The sequence below is a fragment of the Neomonachus schauinslandi genome, chromosome 15 (genome assembly GCF_002201575.2).
Source record: "Neomonachus schauinslandi chromosome 15, ASM220157v2, whole genome shotgun sequence".
NCBI classification, from domain to species: Eukaryota; Metazoa; Chordata; class Mammalia; order Carnivora; family Phocidae; genus Neomonachus; species Neomonachus schauinslandi.
The window spans coordinates 36,797,162-36,821,664 of record NC_058417.1 but is presented as its reverse complement, the minus strand read 5'-3'; the positions used below and the strand labels follow the sequence as shown (position 1 = coordinate 36,821,664).

General features: G+C 50.9%; 1 protein-coding gene and 1 long non-coding RNA gene across 2 annotated transcripts in view; one reads left to right on the top strand and one right to left on the bottom strand.

Annotated features, from left to right (window-relative positions):
- SP2 (Sp2 transcription factor) overlaps positions 1-18,118 on the top strand; it is a 24,760-nt gene extending 6,642 nt beyond the window's left edge. Inside the window, exons 2-7 of the mRNA XM_044921539.1 lie at positions 6,279-6,355; positions 7,059-8,033; positions 13,543-13,855; positions 15,034-15,208; positions 15,432-15,625; positions 16,876-18,118. Coding sequence (XP_044777474.1) covers positions 6,279-6,355; positions 7,059-8,033; positions 13,543-13,855; positions 15,034-15,208; positions 15,432-15,625; positions 16,876-16,976 — 1,835 coding nt within the window. The 3' untranslated portion in view covers positions 16,977-18,118. The remainder of the gene's footprint in view (positions 1-6,278; positions 6,356-7,058; positions 8,034-13,542; positions 13,856-15,033; positions 15,209-15,431; positions 15,626-16,875) is intronic.
- On the bottom strand, positions 5,734-24,503 carry LOC110593045. The gene is made up of 3 exons (XR_006541287.1): positions 24,487-24,503; positions 9,383-9,502; positions 5,734-5,847 (listed from the first exon to the last, which is right to left on the bottom strand). It is a non-coding gene; the product is annotated as an uncharacterized LOC110593045 (long non-coding RNA).

The window sequence follows — 24,503 nt, the reverse complement described above, 5'->3', positions numbered from 1 at the left end:
TTTGAGGCCTCTTCCCATTACTGGTGCTCCTTGAGCCAGCCCATGGAAAGACCTCTAGGACAGATAGCACTCCCTGCTCTGTGAAGGGGGCTGTGGGGCCTGTGCATTGGCATATAACAGGGGCACCTGACCCAGACTTGGGGGGCTGGAAGGGAAGAGGTCAGGAAAGGTTTTACCTGAGTGAGTTATAAACCAAGCTCTGAGGACCGCCATTGGCCAGATAAATGACAGAGAGCGCGTACACGCGTGTGCGCAAACTTGGGCTCCAAGTGAGAGAGGGCATGGCATAGTTCCAGAAATGGAAAACACTGATGTGCCTGTGGGGAGAGGTGGAAGAGCAAGAGATAAAGGAGAGGTGGAGGGGGGAAGGGCAGATTGTTTTGGCTTTTACAAGCTTATCATAAGATCATCTGGAAGCTATTGAAGGGTATAATCGGGAGTGGCTGGATGGGATTTGCATGTTAAAGATTCTTCTGACACTGATAGTGGAGGCTGGATTAAAGCAGGCAAGGCCAGAGGCTGGGGAGCCATTTTGAAGGCTTTGGGCGGTATTCCAGGCTGAGTGGAAGGTGGTTAATGCCAGGGTCATGGCGAAGGGGATGGAGAGCAGTGAGTGGATTGGAAAGAGGTTTATATTTAGGAGGTAGAATCATGAGGACTTGATGAGTCATTGGCGATGAGGTTGACGTTCAGGTTTCCTTGTGATTAGAAATACCAGAGAGAGGCTGGTTGAACCAAAGACTCCTCCGGCCTGCAGGCGCTGAAGGACCCCTGGGTTGTGTGCTGGGGCGTGGTGTAGCAGTGCAAAGAAAACTGGCCTGGCCCACCCTGGGCACCCTCCTGTGATTATCGACAGAGACATTAAGCCCATGATTATTTAAAGGGGGGCGAGGGTTACCAGAGGGGTTAACCTCCTCTCAGGGGTCTGAGTAAATGACACGCTGGATCCGGAGTGGGCTCTCAATAAATTTCGCTGGGGAAAAACAGGCTGAGACCTGAAGGGTGAGTAGGTGTTAGCTGGTAAAGAGAGAAGAGCTCTGAGCAAGGAAAGGGCAGCGGCAGAAATGAAAACTGCAAGGATCTGGAAGAGGGCCTGTGGAGGCTGGGGATGAGAAAGCTGGGGAGAGAACGGGCAAAGGTGGCAGCTCAGTGTGGGCAGTCCTATGGCCCATCCAAGCGAAGGCCTGCAAAGGGCTCAGGAGACCGGTGCCACACACACACCCTGGAGTCGTCAGTCTGCGGACAGTACCTGAAGCCTTGTGAGTGGGCACGGTCACTTGTGGAACGGGTATTGGGTGAGCAGGAGGGGTGTTGAGGAACAGTAGTATTGAAGGGTGGCAAAAGGCAGAGGAGCCCACAAGGCGAAGAGGAGGCCAGAGAGGTAGGAGAAGATCTGTGGGAATTTTGAGGAGGAGGAAACAGTGAAAGGGTCAAGAACTGCTGAAGAGGGTCTGTTGGCTCTAGCAGTGAGGAGGTCCTCGGTGACCTTGGCAGGAGCAGTGTCCGCAGAGAGCTGCTGCTCCGGGAAATTAGCAAGTGAGAAAGGAGGGAAGCAGTAAAGTGCTGGCAGCTTTTCCACCAAGTTTGGCCAGGGAGGGAGGAAAAAAAAGGCTGTCGCTGGAGGGGATGGTGGTGGAGATGGCTGATCTGTCCATCAAAAGCCAGAGGCTCAGCGGATGCCTTTTCTGCTGTGTTGAAACTAAACTGGCTTCCAGTATGGGGAGAGGAAAGTCAGGGGTGGTGCCGTCAAGCCCTAGACCCCACCCCCAATCCCCCAGTCTGGAAGCCTTGCTTGATGCCACTGGAAGTTTTCCTTGGATGGAGCCTCAGAGCTACTGTTGTTTGTGTAATAAATCACGGTCAGTCTTCACCAGCCAAGGGACTGTTGGGAAAGTTTTAGCCAACCTGAACTAATGAAAAGTCTGAATGACTGAACTCTGAAAGGAATGCAGCTTTTCTTTCAAGAATACTCACTAAATCCCATTTACCATGTTGCTAAATGTAGGTTTCAGTGACCAGACGTAAACTGTTAAAAGCAAATGGTACGATTAAAATGGTAGAAGCGGTATAAAACAATTACATGATTATGCCCAGGAGTCCCTTTGCAGTCTTCTTACAATAGTTAGCCTCACTTTGAATAGTATGAAGACAAATTTAAGCACAATTTATGTCCCAATTACACGTTTAGATATAAGGTTCCAAATTAATGAGGTTCAAAGATCATAGTCTTGCAGTTACATATCTACGCCACTTCTGAACCACTTTTCATTTTCAAACACCCAACTGGAAATGCTTCTCTTTTCCCTTTCATGGTTAATCCCAGGATATAATTCTGCAATGGCAGGGAGATCAGTCTGTTTTGGTTGCCCAAGCTTGCAGCCCAGGGGCTGCAAAGCTCAGCGACACTAGGAGAGATATTACAAACACTGGTTTGAAAGCTAGAGGGTTATTTCAGGAGCCAGCTGGGGAGGAAAATGAAACCAAACTGAAATGGTACAATGTCAGGCCCAGCAGTTCTGGCAGCTTGCTTCAGTAAATGCTGCTGTTAACTTCCTAACTGAAGAACCGCTCTGAGCCCAGCCCGAGCTCCAAACTGTTTGAGTCCAGGGTATCAAAGACTGCAGAGGGAGAGAGGAAGATGGGAAAGGGAGATGAGTAGGACGCACGAGGCCTGTTTTCATTTCATTTGCACTCTGTCCTGTTCTAGTGCCCTTCCATTTCCTTAGCAGAAGATGTCTGTCTGCAGGAGAGTCAGTCACCCATTTTAGCCAAGGGAACCTGAGTCCAGGGGAGCCTCCTGGGAGAGCCCCCTGCCTTCCCTTCCCAGCCTTGGCCTCAAGTAACTCAGCTTGTTTTTAACAGCAACATGGTCTGAGAATTTAAAAAATCTTCAATATCATTTAGTCCAGGTTCCCACCCCATCTACACATCCCATCTCCAACAGAGACACACATCCTGCCTCTTGTCTAAATGATTCCAGAAAAGGGAGAACATTACCTCAAAAGGCAACTGATTCCATTTTTTGAAAGTTCTCCCTTCTGTTAATTTGAAGTCTGCCTTTTTAAAGTAAACTCTACATCCAGCATGGGGCTCAAACTCACAGCCCCGAGATCAGAAGTCACATGCTCTGCCTACTGAGCCAGCCAGGCACCTCAAAATCTGCCTTCTTGACGTTTCTACCCTGAAGTCTTTGAACCATGTATGGGGTGGATGCCCTGGTGGGTATCACTAGTCGGGCATCCTGGCCACACCACTGCAGCTGTCCTCTGAACAAGCTCCCATTGAAAATGCCCCTTTCAACATATCCCTCAGAATGAAACCTGACACTCCAGATGTGGCCTGAATGTGTAGAACACACTAGGACGATTATTTTTATCCCTCTATGATTGAACTTTTGGAAATGCAGTCCAAGATTGCAGTAGATTTTTGGCAACCACATCTAGATTCTATTGCCTCCTGTTTAGCTTTGAGGCAAACCCACTGGGGCTTTTTCACAGGAGGACCACTATGAAGCTCTGTTGTTCCGTCCTATAGGCATGTGATTTTTTTTTTTTTTAAACCCAAGTGCAGGATGTACTCTACTTCAAAATTTAAAACACTATTTATTGATTATCTATTGTGTGCGCGCTGCTTCCATAGTAATTATTGACACCTCCCAGAATCCCAGGAGGATGCTGTTCCCTCTGTCCTGTAGATGGCACAGTGAGCCTGAGAGGGATGCCCCAGCCACCCCACTGATGACAGCACGGCTCCAACTCTCATGGAGGTTTGGGACCTCATGTTCTAAAGCACTGCACATACTAGTTTGTAAAGATCTCTTTGAACCCTAATACCGACAGCCAGTGTATTTATAATCCTCGGTCTTGTGACATCCGCAAGTTGAACTTGTCTGCTTGGTCTTTGCATGGTTTTCCAAACTTGGGTGGTGGGTCAACTACTCTAAGGCCACGTTTTCCAGCTTCTAGGGCACAGAACCAATTCAGTGAGTCACAACCAGCATTTAAAAAAAAATGAAATAGAGTAGAAAAATACCCAAGTCCGTCACACATAGTAAGGGCAGATTATTTTTTTCAAGAAACTCACTGCATGAGCACAGGACAGGGAAGTGTGTGGGTGCGTGCATACTGGGTCTTGACGTAAACTGTTTTTATAACTGTGGCTCATGGTCTAAATAGTTTGAACACCACTGCTCTAAAGGAAAAATATTTTTGAGTCAACTTAGATCGTTTTCATTTATAATGCTGCAACTTTACTTAATTATGCACACAAATCTGTTTATCAGCTCATTGATCCAGCTCCTATAAAATTAACTAACTACCAAAAAGCCAGTAAAAGTCACATCACCAGCCACATTCTGGGAGGATGACATCTGATTGAACCCAGATCACTGCTGTCAGCATAAGCACGGCCAACTTGACACCTCGGGCTGCTTGGGTTTCGCACGCCTACCCTGCCATGTCTTGTGCAGAGCCATCATCCCTCACTTTGCACAAATGTAGCGCGAATTAAAACGTGCAGAATTAAGTTGTCTTAATTAGCCCACGCAGTTAGAGTGGTGCCACTTGGCACCAATACAGCTGTAAACACACACACACACACGCCCCAAAACAGGCAGAGCTTGGTAAAGTAGCAGTCACCCAGTGGATGTTTGTATTTAAAAGATGACCATCACGGTGGTAACACAAGAGGAAAACATTCTGGCAGAAAAAGCACGCGCCTCCAAGGAGAAGCTGCAGACCCTCATCCTGGGACCCACCCCTAGTTTGAGACACCCCGGTTGCCCCTGCAGCAGCAAACCCCTCAGGATGTGCGGATCTCAGCACTTCTAGGGGGAGGCACATCTGGCTTAGCCCCCAGACTAGACCATCCTGCCTGCAGTTTTTTTCCCTTCTTGTTCCTAAGAATATTATGAAGATGTCAGTCAGATGCCTTGCTGAAATAAAAAAACACAGTGTATACTCTTCTCTTGATGTATCCATGCAAAACCCCATGAGACAGCATGACTCCCTTTCTGCAGCCCTGTGCTTATTCCTCATGATCATTGTTTCCTTCAGTAATTGTAGTGTGCTGTTTGGTCATGTGTTCTCGGATTTTGCCAAGGATCAGTGTCTGTAATATTTCAGGATCTCCCTATACGATTTTGTCCAGAGCTGCCCTTTGGCTTCTCACACAGTTTATTTTTCTGAAATAATAACCTTGTTTCTGTACTTCTCGAAAGCTACCTTCCAAAGGTTTAGGATGCAAGTCTCACTGCCTGGTGTCCTTTTCCTTCGTGATTTATGAACTACAGGATGGCATAGATTCTCTCCCCACCCCAAATTCTCATGATTTCCATTTTACTTCTATTTCTCTTATATCAGATTTCAGAGTAATTCCCCTCATTACTTCCTCAACATTCTTTATTTAAAAAAAAAAAAGAATAGAGTATATTGACTGTGGGAAAATGAGAAAGTCCAGAAAAAACAGGAAAAAATTTTAAGTCAAGCAAAATTCTACCACCAAGAGATAATGGGTTTCAACATTCCAGCATTTTCAAAGACTTTTCCTGCTGTATTCACATATAGAAATATGTACATGTTTAACGAAAATAGAATTTACTCTATTTTCATTCTTCTTATATTCAGTCATTAGTTCTAGTCTTGGTGAAGCCTTTGGAGCCATACCTATTAGCCTACGTAAATTCACTTAAAGCGGTTACCCATATGCTGAAGATCATTACCTGGGCCATGGTGCTTTTGTGGTGAAGGCTGAGCATAAAGCACCTAAGACTTCCTCATGGAGCAGGTGTATCTTTGTCAGGGATCCTGGCTGAGAGACGCTTCTCTCCCAGGCTGACTTGGCATCTGGCTATAGCAGGAGAGAGCAAGAAGCTTGGGTTAGAACTAGAGGATGAACTGCAGGGGTGAGGGGGACTCCCCTGCTCACCAAATAGGGATTCCGACCCAGCTAGAGAGAGTCAGCAGTACCCCATAGAGACAGCTCTGTTAGGCCACTGAAGCTGGTCTTGGCAAAGTCTCGTATCTTCATGTTGTCCCAGGCTTTATGATGGCTGGAGACAGGACCAGCTGCCCTCACAGCCCGGGATGGACAAGTCATTGGAAAGCAGAGGTCATCCACTGAACAAGATGGAGGCTTGCTAACCTTGAGTGGGGAGGTGTAAGGAAAGGTTTACCTCTCAGAGAAGCAGCAGTGAAGAGAGGCAAAAAGGGTATCTGAGGCCCGTGGGCCTGGGTTCCATTTGGGCATCTTGTGCATTATTCCGTCTTTTCTTCCAACAGATCCACAGACCAGCATGGCCGCTACTGCCGCTGTCAGTCCCAGCGACTACCTGCAGCCCGCCGCCTCCACCACCCAGGTGAGTGGGCAGCGGGTTCTGAGCGTTGGGGGCTGCACCAGCCTGGAAGCACTCGCTGAAGCTGACATTAAACCACAGCTGAAGACTCTGTCCTGGCTCACTATAAACACCCTGGGATATGAGCCCTGGGAAGGTTCGGTTGTCTGCTTTTTCTGAACTGAGAAGCCAGGGCCACTTACCTGAGGTGGCACAGTTGAGTCGGGGAAAAGCAGGATTTTCCCACTGACCATAAAAGGGAAATAGAGGCTGGGTCCCTACACTCCAGAGGTTCTATCCTTGTCACCTCGAAAGAGCAGCCCTCCCCACCTTACCAAAGTGTTTATTCTTCCTGTGGCCTGTCCCTTCTTCTTTCCCTCAGTCCTTCCTCAACTGAGGAATCAGGGGCCCCTTAACGCCTGTGATGGGCCAGTGGACTTCTGCCTGAGAGCTGAGGGTAATTCCGTGACCCCCTGAGAAACAAGGCTGCTGGGAAGTAAGGGTGTTCGTTCACCCTGTAAATGGGGGCTCGGAGAGTTCCTTCCTGAGAAAGACATTGCCTACTCTTTCTCCCTCAAAGAGGAGCCAGCAGGGAAGGGAAAGATGTTGGCACCGTGCCTACCACAGAGGTGGCGAAGAGCCTGCCAAGAGGAGAGGACCATGAAGGGCAGAGGGTGGCTGGGCAGCAGGTTCATGTCTCACCTTTCCTCCGCTTGTTCTCTCGCAGGATTCCCAGCCATCTCCTCTAGCCCTGCTTGCTGCAACATGTAGCAAAATTGGCCCTCCCGCCGTGGAAGCTGCGGTGACCCCTCCTGCTCCCCCCCAGCCCACACCACGGAAACTCGTCCCCATCAAACCTGCCCCTCTCCCTCTCAGTCCTGGCAAGAATAGCTTTGGAATCTTGTCCTCCAAAGGAAACATCCTTCAGATTCAGGGGTCGCAACTGAGTGCATCCTATCCTGGGGGGCAGCTGGTGTTCGCTATCCAGAACCCCACTGTGATCAACAAAGGGACCCGATCAAATGCCAATATCCAGTACCAGGCCGTCCCTCAGATACAGGCGAGCAACTCCCAGACTATCCAGGTACAGCCCAGTCTCACCAACCAGATCCAGATCATCCCTGGCACCAGCCAAGCCATCATCAGCCCCTCACCATCCAGTCACAAGCCTGTCCCCATCAAGCCAGCCCCCGTCCAGAAGTCGAGTACGACCACCGCCCCTGTGCAGAGTGGGGCCAATGTGGTGAAGCTGACAGGTGGGGGCGGCAACGTGACGCTCACTCTGCCCGTCAACAACCTTGTGAACACCAGCGACGCCGGGGCAACCACTCAGCTCCTCACGGAGAGCCCCCCCACCCCACTGTCTAAGACTAACAAGAAAGCCAGGAAGAAGAGTCTCCCTGCCTCCCAGCCCCCTGTGGCTGTGGCCGAGCAGGTGGAGACGGTGCTGATTGAGACCACTGCGGACAACATCATCCAGGCAGGAAACAACCTGCTCATTGTTCAGAGCCCCGGTGGGGGCCAGCCCGCCGTGGTTCAGCAGGTCCAGGTGGTGCCCCCCAAGGCCGAGCAGCAGCAGGTGGTGCAGATCCCCCAGCAGGCCCTGCGGGTGGTGCAGGCGGCATCTGCCACCCTCCCCACCGTCCCCCAGAAGCCCTCCCAGAACTTTCAGATCCAGGCGGCTGAGCCGACGCCTACTCAGGTACCACACTCACCCTCTGCACCTGCCTCTCTCTCCTTCGCACTGAATGGCTGACTCTCTGTTCCCCCTTGGCTTGCTTGGAAGATGATGCTGATGCATCTCCTGGTTTGACCTGAGTGCTAGGAGTCCGTGTTGCCTGGGGTGGGCAGTGAGTGGCCATTTCTGCCGACACGTGGGGTCTCTTCAGTTCAGAGGGTTATGTACAGCTCATCCTTAGAAATCAGATGAGACATCCCTATATACCTATATTATGGTCCACTTCTTTTTGGGGAGTCTTTTTTGGAGGGTGGGTAGGGGGCAGATACATACTTGTTTTTTTTAATAAAATTTACTTTTTTTGATAGAACTACATACTCAGAACAGTAGCAAGAAAAACGAATTTCAGTCAGAACCATAGAATTTGATTTAAAGCAAGAACAAGGAGAAAAATTCTGGTCATTGTTAATGGCAAGGAAAAAAATAGGAAGACGGGGCGCCTGGGTGGCTCAGTTGGTTAAGCGACTGCCTTCGGCTCAGGTCATGATCCTGGAGTCCCAGGATCGAGTCCCACATCGGGCTCCTGCTCGGCAGGGAGTCTGCTTCTCCCTCTGACCCTCCCCCCTCTCATGCTCTCTTTCTCATTCTCTCTCTCAAATAAATAAATAAAATCTTTAAAAAAAAAACAAAACAAAACAGGAAGACACAGCCCAGCTTGACAGCAGGAATACTTAGGCTAGATCCATCTGGGATGTTAATAATTCAATAAGAATGTTCTTTTTGGGGGCTTATATGAAGGTGCCATATTACTCTGGAATCTATTTGGCCCTGTGAGGTGGTTTTATTGTTTGTGTATGCCTAGTAAATGCCAGAGATTATGCCCATGTTGCAGATGGGAGAACCTGGAACTCAGGAAGTATCCAAGAGCTCGTGGGGCATAGATGACAAGAGCCAGGATTCAACTCAAGTTTCTGATTTCAAACCCCATGCTCTTTTCCACTTTTCACCTTGACTTGCTGTTTCTCAGTGTGGCAGGTGCTACAGTTAAAATTGAGGACAAGGTTGTTGTTGTTAAGGATCTTTTTAAATATAAGAATATAGCTCCTGCCATTGAGGAATTTATAATCTGGAGTTGTCTGGAGAGAGAACAGAAGCATCACAGAGAGTGACAGTGGGGAGTTGTGTCCTCTCCTGGGTGGAGAAGGAGTGCCCTTGAGATTGAGCTATGGACATGGAAGTCACACAGGAGAAAATCTGAGGCCTGCCCTGGAATGCCTCCTCCATCCTGGCATATTAAGTATTGCCAAGTGATTTTCTTTACACTGTTTAATTTACTTACTAGAATTCCTATGAGGTTCCATTACCAGACCTACCTTACAGATGAAGAACTGAGGTGACAGCTCAGGTGCACACGTCCTTGGCGGTACCTCCCCTCCCTTCCCTGAGGTCCCATATCTTGAGATTGATGGAGGCACGGCTTAACCCAGGTCTTCCTAAGGAAATAATCATACATATGCAGAAAGTTTTAGCTACCTTATTTCTTAAAGATGACATAGTTTTCCAATATCCTGAGGTGCTGTATATTACACAACTAATACTCTCTTAACTGTAGATTAGGCAGTTTACAGTCTTACAGCTAACTAAATTCCTAAAAGTGGGGCAAAGCATATGCACATTTTTCTGAAAGGTATTATATTCTGTATCAGAGATGGGCAGTCCACAGCCTGGGGTCAAATCTGGCCCACGCTTCTGTTTTTGTAAATAAAGTTGAACTGGAATGCAGACATTGGAATGCCCGTGTGCGCTGCATTTGCACTCAAGGCAGGGACCTCGTCATGACCTGCAGAGTTTAAAATACTTACTGTCTGCCCTTTACAGAAAAAGTCTGCTGACCTCTGCTCTATATTATGAACAAAAAATGTTCTAGTAACAGAAATTTGAGATACACCGAAATAGCAATGATATGCAAAAGGGGTACGATAAGATGTGTCTATTCATTAAGAGATGACATGAGGTTTGTTTCTTTGCTTTTAACTGAGAAACAATCCCAAACAACCCAGGAATTAAAAATAACTCTAATCAAAATCACAGCAGGATTTTTTTTTTTTTTTTTTAACAAATAACTTTTTGCTCCTGGATCATTTGAGTGTAAGTTGCCACCATAATCCCTATCACTTCAAATGTTTTATAGAAAGTGTCTCATTATTACACGCAAGGACATTGTACATGACAACAATACAATTAGCAATGAAACATGCTAATGTCTTTCGTTCCCCAGTCTTTACTTGATATTCACGACCTTGACACTTTGGAAGGCTACAGGCCAGTTATTTGGAATATGGTCCTCAGTTTAGGTGTCTGTGATGTTTCCTCATGACATGTGGGTCGTGTGGTTTTTGTGGCTTGTTTTTTGTTTGCTTTGGGGTTTTTTTTGCAGAAATACCGCAGACGTGATGCTGTGTTCTCACTGTCCCCTAAAAGGGGTGCGTGATTTCAGTTTGTCTCAGTACTGAGGACAATTAAAGTGATGTTCGCCAGATTTCTGCACCTTTTTTTCTTTGTAACCAATTAGTATTTTGTAGGGAGGTACTTTGAGATTACGTAAATATCCCATTCCTCATCAGACTTTTTCCCACTTGTTTTAAAAGTATCTTTTATTATGATAGAGGTTTTCTTAAAATTAATGTTTTGTTTTAGAAGAACTTTCTATTTACAGAAAGGTTGCAAAGGGAGTACATAGTGTCTCTTTCCCTCGCTTGGTTTCCCCAATTGTTAAACATCATACAGGTACCTTTGTCAAAACGAAGACACTGACATTGGCACATGACTGTTAACTAACTTCACACTTGGTTTGGATACCACCAGCTTTTCCACTTATGTCCTCTTTCTGTTCCAAGATCCAGTCCACATACCACGTTGCACTTAGTGGCCATGTCTCCCCAGGACCCTCAGGTGATAGCTTTTGGTCCTTGTTTTCCATGATCTTGACAGTCGTGAGCTGTATCGGTCAAATATCCTACAGAACTTCCCCCACTCTGGGGTTATGGGCTTTTGGAAAGAATACTGCAGAGGTGACATGGCCCTCTCACATTATATGAGGAGCACGTGATATCCACATGACATCCTGGTGATGCCCTGTCCCTGATGATAACCTTTTGCGCTGATTAAGGCAACGCTGGCCAGGTCTCTTCATTGGAAGTTGCTACTTTTCCCTTTCTCTGTTCTTCAGAAGGGAGTTGCTAAGTCTCCCGTCTTCGGGGGTGGGAATTAAGCTGTACATCCTGGAAAAGAAAGTATCTATGTAATATTATTTGGAATTCTTCTATAAGGAAAAGTTTTTTCTTCTTTGTTCAGTTTACTTTTTCAATCATTATTTATGTATTTATTTACTTATTTGTTTTTATTATTTTTTATTTATTTATTTTTAAAGATTTTATTTATTTATTTGAGCCAGAGAGAATGAGAGAGAGAGAGAGCACATGAGAGGGAGTAGGGTCAGAGGGAGAAGCAGGCTCCCCGCCGAGCAGGGAGCCCGATGCGGGACTCGATCCAGGGACTCCAGGATCATGACCTGAGCCGAAGGCAGTCGCTTAACCAACTGAGCCACCCAGGCGCCCTATTTATTTATTTTTAAAAGATTTTATTTATTTATTTGACAGAGAGACATAGTGAGAGAGGGAACACAAGCAGGGGGAGCGGGAGAGGGAGAAGCAGGCTTCCCGCAGAGCAGGGAGCCCGATGCGGGGCTCGATCCCAGGACCCCGGGATCAGGACCTGAGCCGAAGGCAGACGCTTAACAACTGAGCCACCCAGGCGCCCCTCAATCATTTATTTATAGCAGTAGGGGTTCGTGTGTATTTATTTTATACTTTGGGTCATAAGCCAGGATCATGTTATTTATTTTGTTGCTCACATTGTTCCCAGCTTTGGCCATTTGGAGTGCTTTGAAGATGGCCCCTATATCCCCTGGCCCACTCCCACCTTTTGTTGCTTTTTTAAATCAGCTTTGAGATACTCACGTGCTATGAAATTTACCCTTTTAAAGTGTACAGCTCTGTGAATATACTAAAACCCACTGAGCTGTACACTTTAAAAGGGTAAATTTCATAGCCCGTGAATATCTCAAAGCTGATTTAAAAAAACAACAAAAGGTGGGAGTGGGCCAGGGGATACAGGGGCCATCTTCTTAGCCCTGGGATCGACCGTTCTTGGAGAGTGCGGTAATGGTTGTTTAAATATGTCATTCTCTTCTCCATTCGTTTATGTCAGTAGGGACTATTAGGTTCCCATTTTATTCAGTGGGTTGTAAATCCATTAGTATTAAGATTTTGACGTTCAAGTTACCCCGTTTGGCCAGTGGGAGCGCCCTCAAGTTGGCTCCTGTGTCCTTTTCCCGTGGTACCCCCGTTCCTTGAGGACCTTCTTACTTGCTGGTACCACAGATGTTCCAGTCTCTTCTTGTACTCTCCCTGCCCCCAAACCTGGAATCCGTTTTTTTCTCCAAGGAGCCCTGGTTCCTTTTAGTGGAGCATGATATTTAGAAGCTGAAACCCGGGTGCTGGGTGAGCTCATTGCCCCTGGAGCGTTGCTGCTCCCAGCCCTTCTCAGCGGACACAGCCAAGAACTATATATAAATATACATACATATATATGTACACACATGTAATGCCTGGATATATAGACATAGGTATGGACACACACATGTACACCTACAGGTATACACACATTTATATCTATATTTCTGTCTTTATATCGAAACCCAAGAGTTGCCACAATACCTCTGATTCCTGTCTAGTGCCACACACTTCATCCTAGTTTCTCCCTTTCCATATTTGTAACCTTCTTCTGACAGTGAGAAACGGCGCTTCCTTTAGCCTTAATATATTCCACGTGGACACGCTCCTCAGCCTGCTGGGCCGGCGACACCCGGGCCGGCCGCTGTCATCACTGCCCCACAAAAGCCCTCCTCGTCCCATTCAGGCTCTAACGTGCATATCTTGCCGCCTTTTGAGACACACTCCCAAATTTCCCTCCGGCAAGCCTAGACCACCTTACACTCCCGCTCCTGATGTAAGAGTAAGTGCCTGTCTCCCTTCTGTCTCACCAACGGTGAGCATTATATTTTATTTTTCCATCTTTGCCAATCTGAGGTGGGAACAACTGTTTCTCATCGATCGTGCCTCTTAAGAGCTGTTTTCATTTGTTTGGTGGTCTTTGACGGTGCATCTTTTCTGACGTCACCATTTCGCTGCCTTCTAGTTCTCTAATTCTGAGGGCTGGCGGTGTATTTTTCCATGCTAAGTAAATTCAGTGTTGGTTTCCAATGAGCAATCAGCATTTTGCTACCTTAGCACAGGGATGCCATCGGCAGTGTGAATGTAGGTCTGGGCCAGTTGGAGAAGACTTGGGTGGACCAAGAGGCGCCCCCACTTCTCACCTGGGCGGTGAGGGCGGTGACACTGCATTCAAAGGTGTGGGGGCGTGGGGCGCAGTCTGTCCTGGGGCACTGACCCTTTTCCTCTGGCCCTTCCAGGTCTACATCCGTACGCCTTCCGGTGAGGTGCAGACGGTCCTTGTCCAGGACGGCCCCCCAGCAACAGCTGCAGCCCCCTCTGCCACCACCTGTAGCAGCCCTGCGTCCCGTGCTCCCCATCTGAGTGGGACCAGCAGAAAGCACTCGGCCGCCATCCTCCGGAAAGAGCGCCCCCTGCCAAAGATCGCCCCCGCCGGGAGCATCATCAGCCTAAACGCAGCGCAACTGGCAGCCGCGGCCCAGGCCATGCAGACCATCAGCATCAACGGTGTCCAGGTCCAGGGCGTGCCTGTCACCATCACCAGCACCGGCGGTGAGGGGAGGGCCCCTGAGCCAGGGTGTGGGCAGCGGGCCTGTTTGTCCCGCCCGTGAGAACTGTGGGCCAGCCTGGGGTTCCCAGTCACCGCAGCGAGGACACTGCCCATCATTTGCCTGGCCCCTTCTAGCTTAAGAGCATGTCCTTACAGTTGCCCTCTGAGATCATCTAAGACACATGTTGGCCCCACCTGACAGCTGAAGATCTTGGAATATGATGGAGACATAAGATGTACTCAGGAAAACTCCCAACTAACATACACATGCAGATTAATTTGGTACAGACACGAGGGAGATGTTCAAGGGAGGTTCCAGGTAAAGGGACATGAAAGAAGGCTTCTAGAAGGAGACAGCCTTGAGTTAAGGTGGGAAGGAGAGGACAGAGCCTTTGGCAGCGGGAATGGCTTGTCCTGCACTTCGTTTCGGTAGTTATATTTGGTAGTATTTACAGTGCGAAAGCGCCTTGCACATAATCAAGGGTACACTGTAGCTACGTAGCAAAAATGGTTCCTTGTACTTCAGCAGGGTGTTCTTTAACTGGGTGAAGAGCACTTTTCAAGGTAGTGGAAGCTCTCCTAATCTCCTCTTTTCATCCTTAAATGAGTTTACAGCACTTAACGTATTGTGCGTCTGGGTTAGGGGCATGGGATGCATCCACTCAGAGAGACACCAGTGTTAGGTCAGTGACACTCCCCCTGCTTGGGAATGGCTTTATGCAAGTCGTAGAGGACTTGATTTTGTCCTGGTTTCTCATTCTTTGTACCAAAGATCCCTGGAGACCTTCCTGAGAGCCTGAGCTTGGAGGAGTTTCCAAAGAAACACTCCCAAGACAAGCCAAGACAGGAACTTTCCCCACTGAAGTCACGTGGGCAGTGTAGTGACTCAGGACACCGACCGTGACGTCAACTGCCTGGGTTCAGATCCAGGTCCTACCAGTGATTAGCTGTGGCCTTGATATGTTATTGAGCCTCAGGTTCCTCAACTATAAAAGAGGGATAATGGTGTCTGATTTATGGAGTTGTGAGCTAAGCAAGTTAACACATTTGAAGCCTTGAAAATGGTATGTGGCACATAAGAGCCTCACAGAAATAGGAGCTGCCGCCACGACCACCTTTATCGAGGGCAGAAGGGCATCCGGCTTCCGCACCCTCAACTGTGCCCCCCTCTGCCCCACAGGGCAGCAGCAGCTGACGGTGCAGAACGTCTCTGGGAACAACCTGACCATCAGTGGGCTAAGCCCCACTCAGATCCAGCTGCAGATGGAGCAGGCCCTGGCTGGAGAGGCCCAGCCTGGGGAGAAGCGGCGCCGCATGGCCTGCACGTGTCCCAACTGCAAGGATGGGGACAAGAGGTAATGCGGGGCTGGGGGTAGTCCAGACCACCAGCCTGGCACATGCCTGTTCCCCCAGCCCTTCTGTGGGACACAGATGGAAAGGGGATGTCCTCCTCACCCTTCCTGTGCCCTCGGACCTGACCTCGCATCCTCTCTCCATCCTGTCCTGCCTCCATCTTCTACCTCCTCCCTTTCTCGGCTTCCCACTCCCTCCGTCCCTGCACCTCAACCCAATTCCCAGGTCCGGAGAGCAGGGCAAGAAGAAGCACGTGTGCCATATCCCCGACTGTGGCAAGACTTTCCGGAAGACGTCCTTGCTGCGGGCCCACGTGCGCCTGCACACCGGCGAGCGGCCCTTTGTCTGCAACTGGTTCTTCTGTGGAAAGAGGTTCACCCGGAGCGACGAGCTGCAGCGGCACGCCCGCACGCACACAGGTCTGCCGCCCGCTCCCGCGGCCCCCTCGGGCCCGCACCCCCTCCGCTGCCTTCAGCAGCATCCCGACTCCTGGCCCTGCCGACGAGCTGCCCCACTGAGCAAGAGCCACAGACTGTTCTCAGGGGGCCCAGGACGACCCAGGAAATCCCTTCAAGCCAGTCCTTTACTGCAGTGTTTCCCAAACGGAGGTCATTTCCCTGACCCAGCCTCCACGACTTCCGCCAGAGCCGCAGAGTTACTTATTTAACAAGCCCTGGTGGAGAGGGCCAAGCACCGTACAGTGCTTTTTACCCATGAACTCATTTAATCCTCTGAACGACTCTGTGGGGAGGGCTCTTTGATTGTGCCCATTTTACTGAGGCCTAGAGAGGTGGCCGGGTCACCCAGCTAGTGACAGGTGGAGCCAGGTTCAACCCAGGCGCTCTGTCCCAGGTCCACACTCCTCATCACTTCCCCACACTGCCTTTCCTGCTAGTATCTACCAAATGACTTCCCTCACATCGTTTCACTGTTTTTACTCATTTGTGTCCAGTGCCATGTGTTTGACCCCGCAGGCTTGATGTCATAGTTACATGTTTTAACGCACTGGCAAACAGAGAACGATAAAATAGAAAAACGTTCACCTGTCTGCCACCAAGCACTGCTGCGGGAATCTCCGGCGGCCCCCAGCAAACGCTTTGAGAACCGCTGCTAGAGCGAGGGCGTCCGTGAGCAGACCCCTGTCCTGGGACCGCCATCCTGGGCCTGGGGATGGGGCACACGACCCGAAGCCAAAGTCCTTGGCCGGTGGGGGACAGGGGAGGGGGGCAGATCCTGCCCCCCCCCGCCCCGGGGCTAAAGAGTCACTACTCAGAACAGCAGTGGCAGGCCAGCGAGGAGTGGGGCTTTCCTCGCAGGGGGAAGACATGGAGCCAGGGTTAGTCACAGGGACGGAGATCAGAAGGAAGCAGTTGATAGCCTTCCCTACACAGGAAGAGCCCTCGTGCAGGTACAGGGGCCCACGTAGGGGCGCTTCAGGCAGGGGAGGGAGGATGGGAACAGAGGAGACGGGGAAGTGACATCACACGGGGGCGCAGAGAAACGAGAACTGCCGAAGGCTTTGCGTGAGTCGACCGTAGGGAGCGGATGTGTAAGCAGGAGGTGGGTAGACCAGGATGGCGATGCCAGCTTTACAGGGTGACCCCCTCCCTCGTCGGCTGGGACAGTGTCTGCACGTGGGCTCCAAATGACGTGCATCTTGTCTTCCCAGGGGACAAACGCTTCGAGTGTGCCCAGTGTCAGAAGCGCTTCATGAGGAGTGACCATCTCACCAAGCATTACAAGACCCACCTGGTCACGAAGAACTTGTAAGGCCAACTGAGGCAGGAGGCCCCGAAGACACAGTCCCTCATCTGCGTCCTGCCTGGGCCCCTGGTGGAAAGGAGGTCCCCGGGCTGCCGTCGGCCCCTCCCTTCTGTTCTGCGACTGTCCCCCCAGGAAGGGGCTCCGCTGCCCCTACTCGCCTCCCTCTCAAGCCCCTCGGCTCCGCCCCGGCCCTCCCCTCTCACCTCGAGCTCCCGGCCTGCCCAGACCGTGGACGTTGGCCGTGCCCAATGAGACGTTCTAAACCAGGACGAGTGGGAACCCTTATTTCCAAAGGAAAAACATGAATTTCACTCCGTCGAGGAGCAAAGTGAGCCCTCCCAGTCCTCTCCCCCAACACTGCCGGAGTCGCATTGTGCCATCTCTCTCTCTCTCCCCCCCCCGCCCCTCCCCAGCCCACCAGCCACCTCAGATGCCCTGGGACCCTGCACCCAGGGCACCACTGGCACCCCCCTCCCCCCGGAGAGGCTCACGGGGCTGCCTCCACTCCACATGCCCAGCCCTGCCACAGCTCTCCTCCAGCACATTCCAACTTTCTATTTAAAAAGTCAAGCTACCCACCGATGCCCTCTTTTTCTATGGAGAACGTTGCCTTATACTCTACTTCAGATGATGAACACTGTGTATTGTGTGTGCTTTAAAGTTTTATTTAATTGCTCCCTTCTTCCTGTCCTCGTTACTCACCTCCCCCACGCCTGCTTCAGTTTAGGGTTTGGGGGGCAATGAAGAGCATACAGATTTTTTTTTTCCTCATTCTAGCAATTCTCTTTTCTAAATGACACAGCATTTCAACTCGAATCTGGATCCAGATAAAAACACCTTCACCTCCTGACCCCTTCCCTCTCCCCCTCATCCCACCCCAGCTGTGGCCCCAGCCCTACTCGTGTACAGTGTATATTGTATAATGGACAATTGTGTCTACTACATGTTTAAAAACATATTGCTTGTTATTTTTGAGGCTTTTAAATTAAACAAAAATCCAACTTTATTTTTAGTTGTAACTGCTTGAGGTATGTTTTATGAATTAAGTGACAGATTTGTTATCCTTTATTAACGATGTACTTTGTTGGTCAGCACTGGGCTGACAAAAATTTTTTCTTGCTAATAAATTTAGTTGCCTGAGGCAAAATCTGCAACCTGGCGGTGCAGCTTCTTTCCTCTCTCACCTCGGAGAGCTTGGAGAAGGGGACTCCAGAAGAGGGAGCCCTGGCCTCTCCCAGCAGTCCGCACGGGGACCAAGGCAGGGCCAAGGCAGGACCTGACCCTCCTGGTGTCGGCACGAGCCCCCAAAGCCCCCGGGTGGGACCTCGGGCCAGGGCCCAGCACAGGCGTTCCTGCTTCTTTGAGCCAGTTTTGCGGGAATCAAAGCTGGCGCACGCTCTGCCTGCAGACTCAAGGCACAGCAATGCCTTCCTTACGAGCGAGACAGTTCCCCTGCTCCACTCCCCTGCCGGGGAGGAAGGCTTTGGCCTCAGAACCTTTTAGCAACAACTGTGGGGGAGAGAGAGCCAGAGGGCTCTTGGCTTCATCACTCCCCGGAGGCTAGAGAGTCTGGAGAAAAGGCAGTTCCCTAAGGCCAAGATCCGTTCCCAGGGTGGAGGGCTGGGAGCCCAGCTTTCCCCGGGCGAGGACCCCGACCACGGATTGTGTTTTTCTTCCGTCCCCCACCCCAGACAGGCCAGCCCAAGTGCGGCACCTCTGAAATTTTGGTGGGGCCCTCGGGGGTGGGGGGGGTGGGCAGAGCTTTGAGGAGGACGTGGGTGCACGTGTTTAAACCTGGCGGGGCCAGAAGAGCATCTGGGCTGAAGGGAGAGGTGAGTCACAGAACAGTATGTGCTTTCTCCTTTTAACAACATGCCTCTTCACCTCCAAGGGACACAGCGAGGGTCGCTGCGCCGTGCAGGAGTGGGCAGGCTTGGTTTTGAGCTCTCCGCTCCCTCACTCGGGTCCTCTGCCACTGGCGGCCTGCCTTGGCGAGCAAGCAGCTTTTCCTCAGAGCCAGTCCACCCTCACATCTAAAGAAATAAAAAGGTTATGATCTCAGATAGATCACAGGTTCTCTGCCCCTGATCACTACACATAAGCCCTTTGGGGGAAACCAGACCTACAGCTGCATCTGCCCCGGCACAGAAGCCTCTCGGCCAACTTCCATCAGTCCTCTATCTCATCGCTGCCCGGGCAGGGGGGAGACGTGAGGAGTGTCTCTCCCTCCCTCACGTGTGGGTTACGTGACTGGAAAAGTGTCTTTGCTGTGTTCTGAACTGGGATTGATGGAGAGAAGGGGAACATTAGCACATTGCCCACTTTTTGCCACATTTCCCCCCTTAGCTTTGCTCTTCGGCGCAAAGAACGATCCTCTCCTGAGAGCTGATTCCAGTCATGTGCTTTTATGCTTCATGTGCGGAAACTGACTCAACTCCCGGGCAACCTTTGGTGATGAGGGGGCCAGCCCCCAGCGAGCAGAACTGCCTATTGGCACTCGGATTTCCCTTCTCCAGTGAGATACTCAGGTTCCAGGTTAGGCCTGACTACCTCTGCCTCCCACGGGGTGCCTAAGTCAGACAGGCAGTGGGAGAGTGCTGCCTGGTGTGGGTGATGGCATGAGCAAAGAAGGGAGACTGGTGGTAAGGGAGCCGTCCTCTGCCTTAATCCAGCCCGGGTTTACTGGAGAGTCGCGGTGGCGGGGGGGTCCTGCCCGGGGGGGGGGGGGGGGTTGGTGGGGGGTGTGGGGGGGGCGGGCAGGGAGCTGTTGATGGTGTCATGGGGCCCCAGCTCACCCCAGGCCAGAGGCGTCTCCAGGACACCTGCTAGGCCCTGACTGAAGATCTGGGAGCAGGCCACCCCCAGCAGCTCAAGAATGGGGGCCATCCTGCCCAAGTTCCCTCCTCTGCCCTGCCCCCTCCTCAGGGTCGTCTGCCCCAAGGTCACCCCTCACCGCACCCTCCTGTCTGGTCAGTGATGCTCAACACTGCGGCTCTTTGACCCCAGATACTGGGATTACAAGCCTGGAAGGAAAGGGGGCGGGGTTCCTCCTTTCTGAGATCCTCCCTCCTGAAGGCAATTCCAGGCAAAATACCTTTAAAAACAAACAAACAAACAAGGCAGCAAATAGAGCTCAGACTTCCTTTAAACTCCTCAGTCCATCTTCACAATCACCTTCTGAGGGCCCTTTGAGGCCCCACACTTGAGTCTGACCAAGACCCACCCGCAGCCTCTCAGGTCCCTGGACCCCATCAGGGGCTCGTGGCTGACGGAACGTGGCTGAGGTCTACACGGTGGTGGATTCCAGGGACCCTCACCCGGGGACTCATTGCCTTGGGAGACCTCTTATGACCTGACCAAGGTCTTTGGGGCTAGGATAAAGTCACTAAAGGAACTGCAGTCATGTTGGGACAGGTGGCAGCTGGGTTTCCAAGAGGAAGAGGGTGAGGAAGGGACAGGAAGTGAGCCTGGGAAGATGGATTACAGAACAGGGGTGGCTGAAAAGAAAGCAAACCACGGTGGGATAGGGCAGAGAATCGGGGCTTGAGGAGGAGAGTCAAACACTGGCTCATCATAGGCCTGGGTGAGAGGAAATGAGAAGTGACCAGGGGTCAGGCCAAAAGCCAGGACTGACCAGGATTTCTCAAAGGAAACTAAGAAGCCGCCAGGTCATATTCCTTGGGTTCTGCCTGGGAACCCCCCATCAGGCCCCCTCCCTCTGCCTGTGGCCCCAATTACCAAGGCAGCCAGGGCTGAGACTGAGACTGATGCCCTAATACCCCTCTCAGCCTTGGAAAGCCTAACATCCCTCCAGCCCACGGAAACACTCAGCCCGGCCCCCACCAGGCCCCAAGGCCCACTCACCAAGCCTGGCACCCAGGTACAGAGAAGCTTAACGAAGGCAGTTTATGCATAAACATTACAGAAGAGCGTTTCGTGGCCGGGATTTTGAGAAGGAGCCGGAGACAGTAAGGGATGTGGTCCCTCCCAGGAAGGCACTTCTAACGAGGGCTGGGGCGGAAAATGAAAGGATGCATTTGGGAAGAGATCTGTGGGCCCACACAAGGGTCGTGAGAGGGGCTAACCCCACAACCACAGGCAGGCCCCTCGGGGAAGGGTCAGCCTCCTCCAGATCCCACTCCAGATCCCACTACAAGCCTCTGAGGACCCGGCTCCCATCTGGGCCCCCCAACAACCATAGTACTCAGGGCTCAGGTAGCTGCTGGCAGAGCACCAGGTACCCCCCCTTGTGTGTGTCCTGAGTGCACCCCAAGGCTGGGCTCAGGAGTGCCTGAGCTTCGGGCCCCCAGCACACCTCTCTGGCCTGCTGCTGGCCTCCTCGAAGGCTGCATTTCACTGGCATCATTACCACCTTCCTGGGCCTCTCCCCTCCCCTGCCCATCCTCCTTAATCCTCCCAGACCCTCTTCTCGGACATTCTCATCCTCCCCCATGGCTTCAGGTGCCACCTCGGGGGCTCATGATGCCCAGCCCAGTCTCATCAGCCTAGACCTCTCCCCTAAGCTCCAGACCTGATGATCAAACCTGGCCAAACATGCATGTCCCATAAACCCTCACACTCAACAGGTCTGATCGGCTTCCTCTTTCCCCCAAACCTCCTCCTCCAACATGCCCCCACTTCAACAGCACCACCCGTGATGCCTCAGCTTATCCCGGTGAGTGGATTTGCCTCCGGCCCCATCCCAGACTCCGGCACCAGGCTCCCAGCTCCCAGCTTCTGCCGTGTCTCTCGACGTCTCCCTGCCCCTGCCTCGCCCTCCCTAGCCCACCAGCCACTCTGTCACCAGAGCCAGGTCCCCAGTCACTAAGATCCAAGTGAAATACAAACAATTAGATGAAAAGGTGACTTAAGAACATAAAGGCAAAAACATGGGAAGAAGACAGGCAAGGCCCAGTGCCCAACCTCACACACAGCCCTTTTGTTTCATAATGAGAAACCAGGGTACCTCTTCTGCATGATGAAGCATTACCACACATTTTCTATTCACTTAAGACTCTCTGGAGAAAAGATTAATAATTTTACAAAGTCAGGGAAGGGAGGAGGGTGGCAAAGTGTTTAGGAAAAAGCAGTAACAATAAAACATTCCTTTCTCCCACGCAGACAAAACCCCTGGGGGGCTTCAGCGATAGCAGCAAGGCCGGCCCCTCTCTCGTTTGCGCTGTGGGGCTGCTTTGTGATCCAGACACCAAATCCCACTAGGCAGAAAAGCACAACACAAGCCTACTTATTATTTTCAAGGCAGAAGGGAAAAATCTAAAAAGGCAACAAATTGCAAACTTCCTTGCTAATCACAGAGGATGGGAGAGGCTGTCGGAATCTAGTACTTTTTCTCTCCATCTGGTCTTAAAAAAACAGAAATTAGATACTCTGGTTCAACAATAGCAAGAAGGATTAAAAAAAAAAAAAACAAAAAACCCAACCAGAATCATTGTCTAAAAGCCTGGCCCTTTCCACCTGTCCGATCATCAGCCCTCCCTATTAGGCCGGCCTGCTGCCCACCTCGCCATCTTGCTCTAGGAGAACCAAGCTGTTTGTTCCACATTTCCCTAACACATCGCGCCTTTACCCACATTGTTCCCTCTTCCTGGCATGCCCGTTCCATTGTCCATCTGGCAAACACTCAATAAGACCAATCAAATGTCTCCTCCCTTTCCGAAGGCTTTCTGACCATCTGACCCCTGGAGACCACTTTTTCATTTCTGCTCCCCTTTTCCTCATGGAAGTATCTGTTAAAGTACCTGTAACCCTTCAGCCTTCAGACTTGCTTCCCCTGTAGACTACAAACCCCTTGTGGGCAGGAAGCATGTCACCTTCTTCATCTTAGTATTCTCAGACCTAGCTCAGTGCCTGGTAAAAAAGAAGTCTTTAACAAGGGCGCCTGGGTGGCTCAGTCAGTTAAGCATCTGCCTTCAGCTCAGGTCATGATCCCAGGGATGGAGCCCCACGTCGGGCTCTCTGCTCAGTGCGGAGCCTGCTTCTCCCTCTGCCTGCCGCTGTTTGTGCTCTCTGACAAATAAATAGATAAAATCTTTTTTTAATAAGTCTTTAACAAATGTCTATGGAATGAATAAAGATCTAACTGATCTCTTGGCTTTTAAGCAAACTATTCAAATGATCCTAGTTTTGGTGCCCTAGCGTCCCAGGTCCAGGGTAGCATAGCCCAGGAGTGCTAAGAGTGTGGCCCCATGAACAAATCATCTGTGTTGAAGGGCACTAATTACGCTTACACAGGTCCAAGTGCAGGGGCTTGGGAGGAGCCGAGAACAGCAATGTTCACATGTGGAAAGACAACCTCAACAAGACAGTAAGTCCAGTCAACTCTCTCAGTCATGTTGATGGAGGAAAACGATGCAGCAAAAAAACTCCAACCAGTGGAGAATCCATAGATCAACATCATTAAGCCTTGAGACATGTATTATTTCATTGCAGCAAATTGGTCTTCCAGATTCCATTTGGCTCAAGCTACATCCATATAATAAAAGATGATAGGTATCTAATGCAGGGCTTTATGAAGCTTAACACCTGGTAATGCAGAGACCTGGGTAGGACAGGAAGTTCCCCTTACCTGGCACAGTCCTGGGGTGCCTGCCTAGATGGCTCTTGCAGCTCCCCTTCCTGATGTTGGTGGAAACCAGGACTACAGAGAGGACTTGACCCAAGGCTGCCCCAGCCAGGCCAGAGCCGGAATGGGCACTGGTAGGTTTTCCACGTCTCAGCCCTTTGTCCATAGCCTGCAAGCGGCTTTGCACAGCCACCTGCTCCCCTGTGCCCTCAGCTATGGCTGGCATTACCTAGGAACCAGACTCCAACTAACTAGGAAGGACAAAATGTGAAGAAGGTGGAAACCCAGCTAAGATGAGGGAGGCCCGGGAGAGGTGGGGCAGTGGCAACCTTTCCATCTACCAGAACACTGGCTAGTGTGAACTCCGCTGCACCAGGAAAGGAGAAACCATGGGCAAAGGGAGCAGCATGCTCTGACCCGGGGGTTAAAGAAATGAGGCAGAGAGGAGTTCAGAGCCGCACAAGTAAGATGGCTCTGGTCTGGGGTGGCTTGATCCCAAATTTCCCTTTCCCCCTTTCCATTCAGCAGGCTTCATTCCCACCCCACAGTCTCTTCCTGGTCCCGCTGCATCTCCCCCCACTCCCCCAACTCCAGAGAACCCCCGCCCATACACTCACGCACAATACACAGCACCTATCCTGTGTGATCCACAACTCACTTCAACCTCTCCCACTCTCCAGCCCCAATTTCTTCCCCCAAACGGACTGCCCCTCCTTCTGTGTCTCCCCATCACCTTGCCTCAGAGTCTGGCCCCTAATTCCGTTTTCCATTTGTCCTTTCCCAGCCCACAGGCTTCCCCCCCAGGGGGTACTTCCTGCACTAGGCTCGCCTCCAGGCACCTGCTAGGGGCCAGCCACTTAACATTGACCACTCCCCTCAAGCCCCCAGCGACTCACTCCCCGCCCCCCGCCTGGGCGGCTGCAGTCCCTATACCTTTAACAAACCTCCAC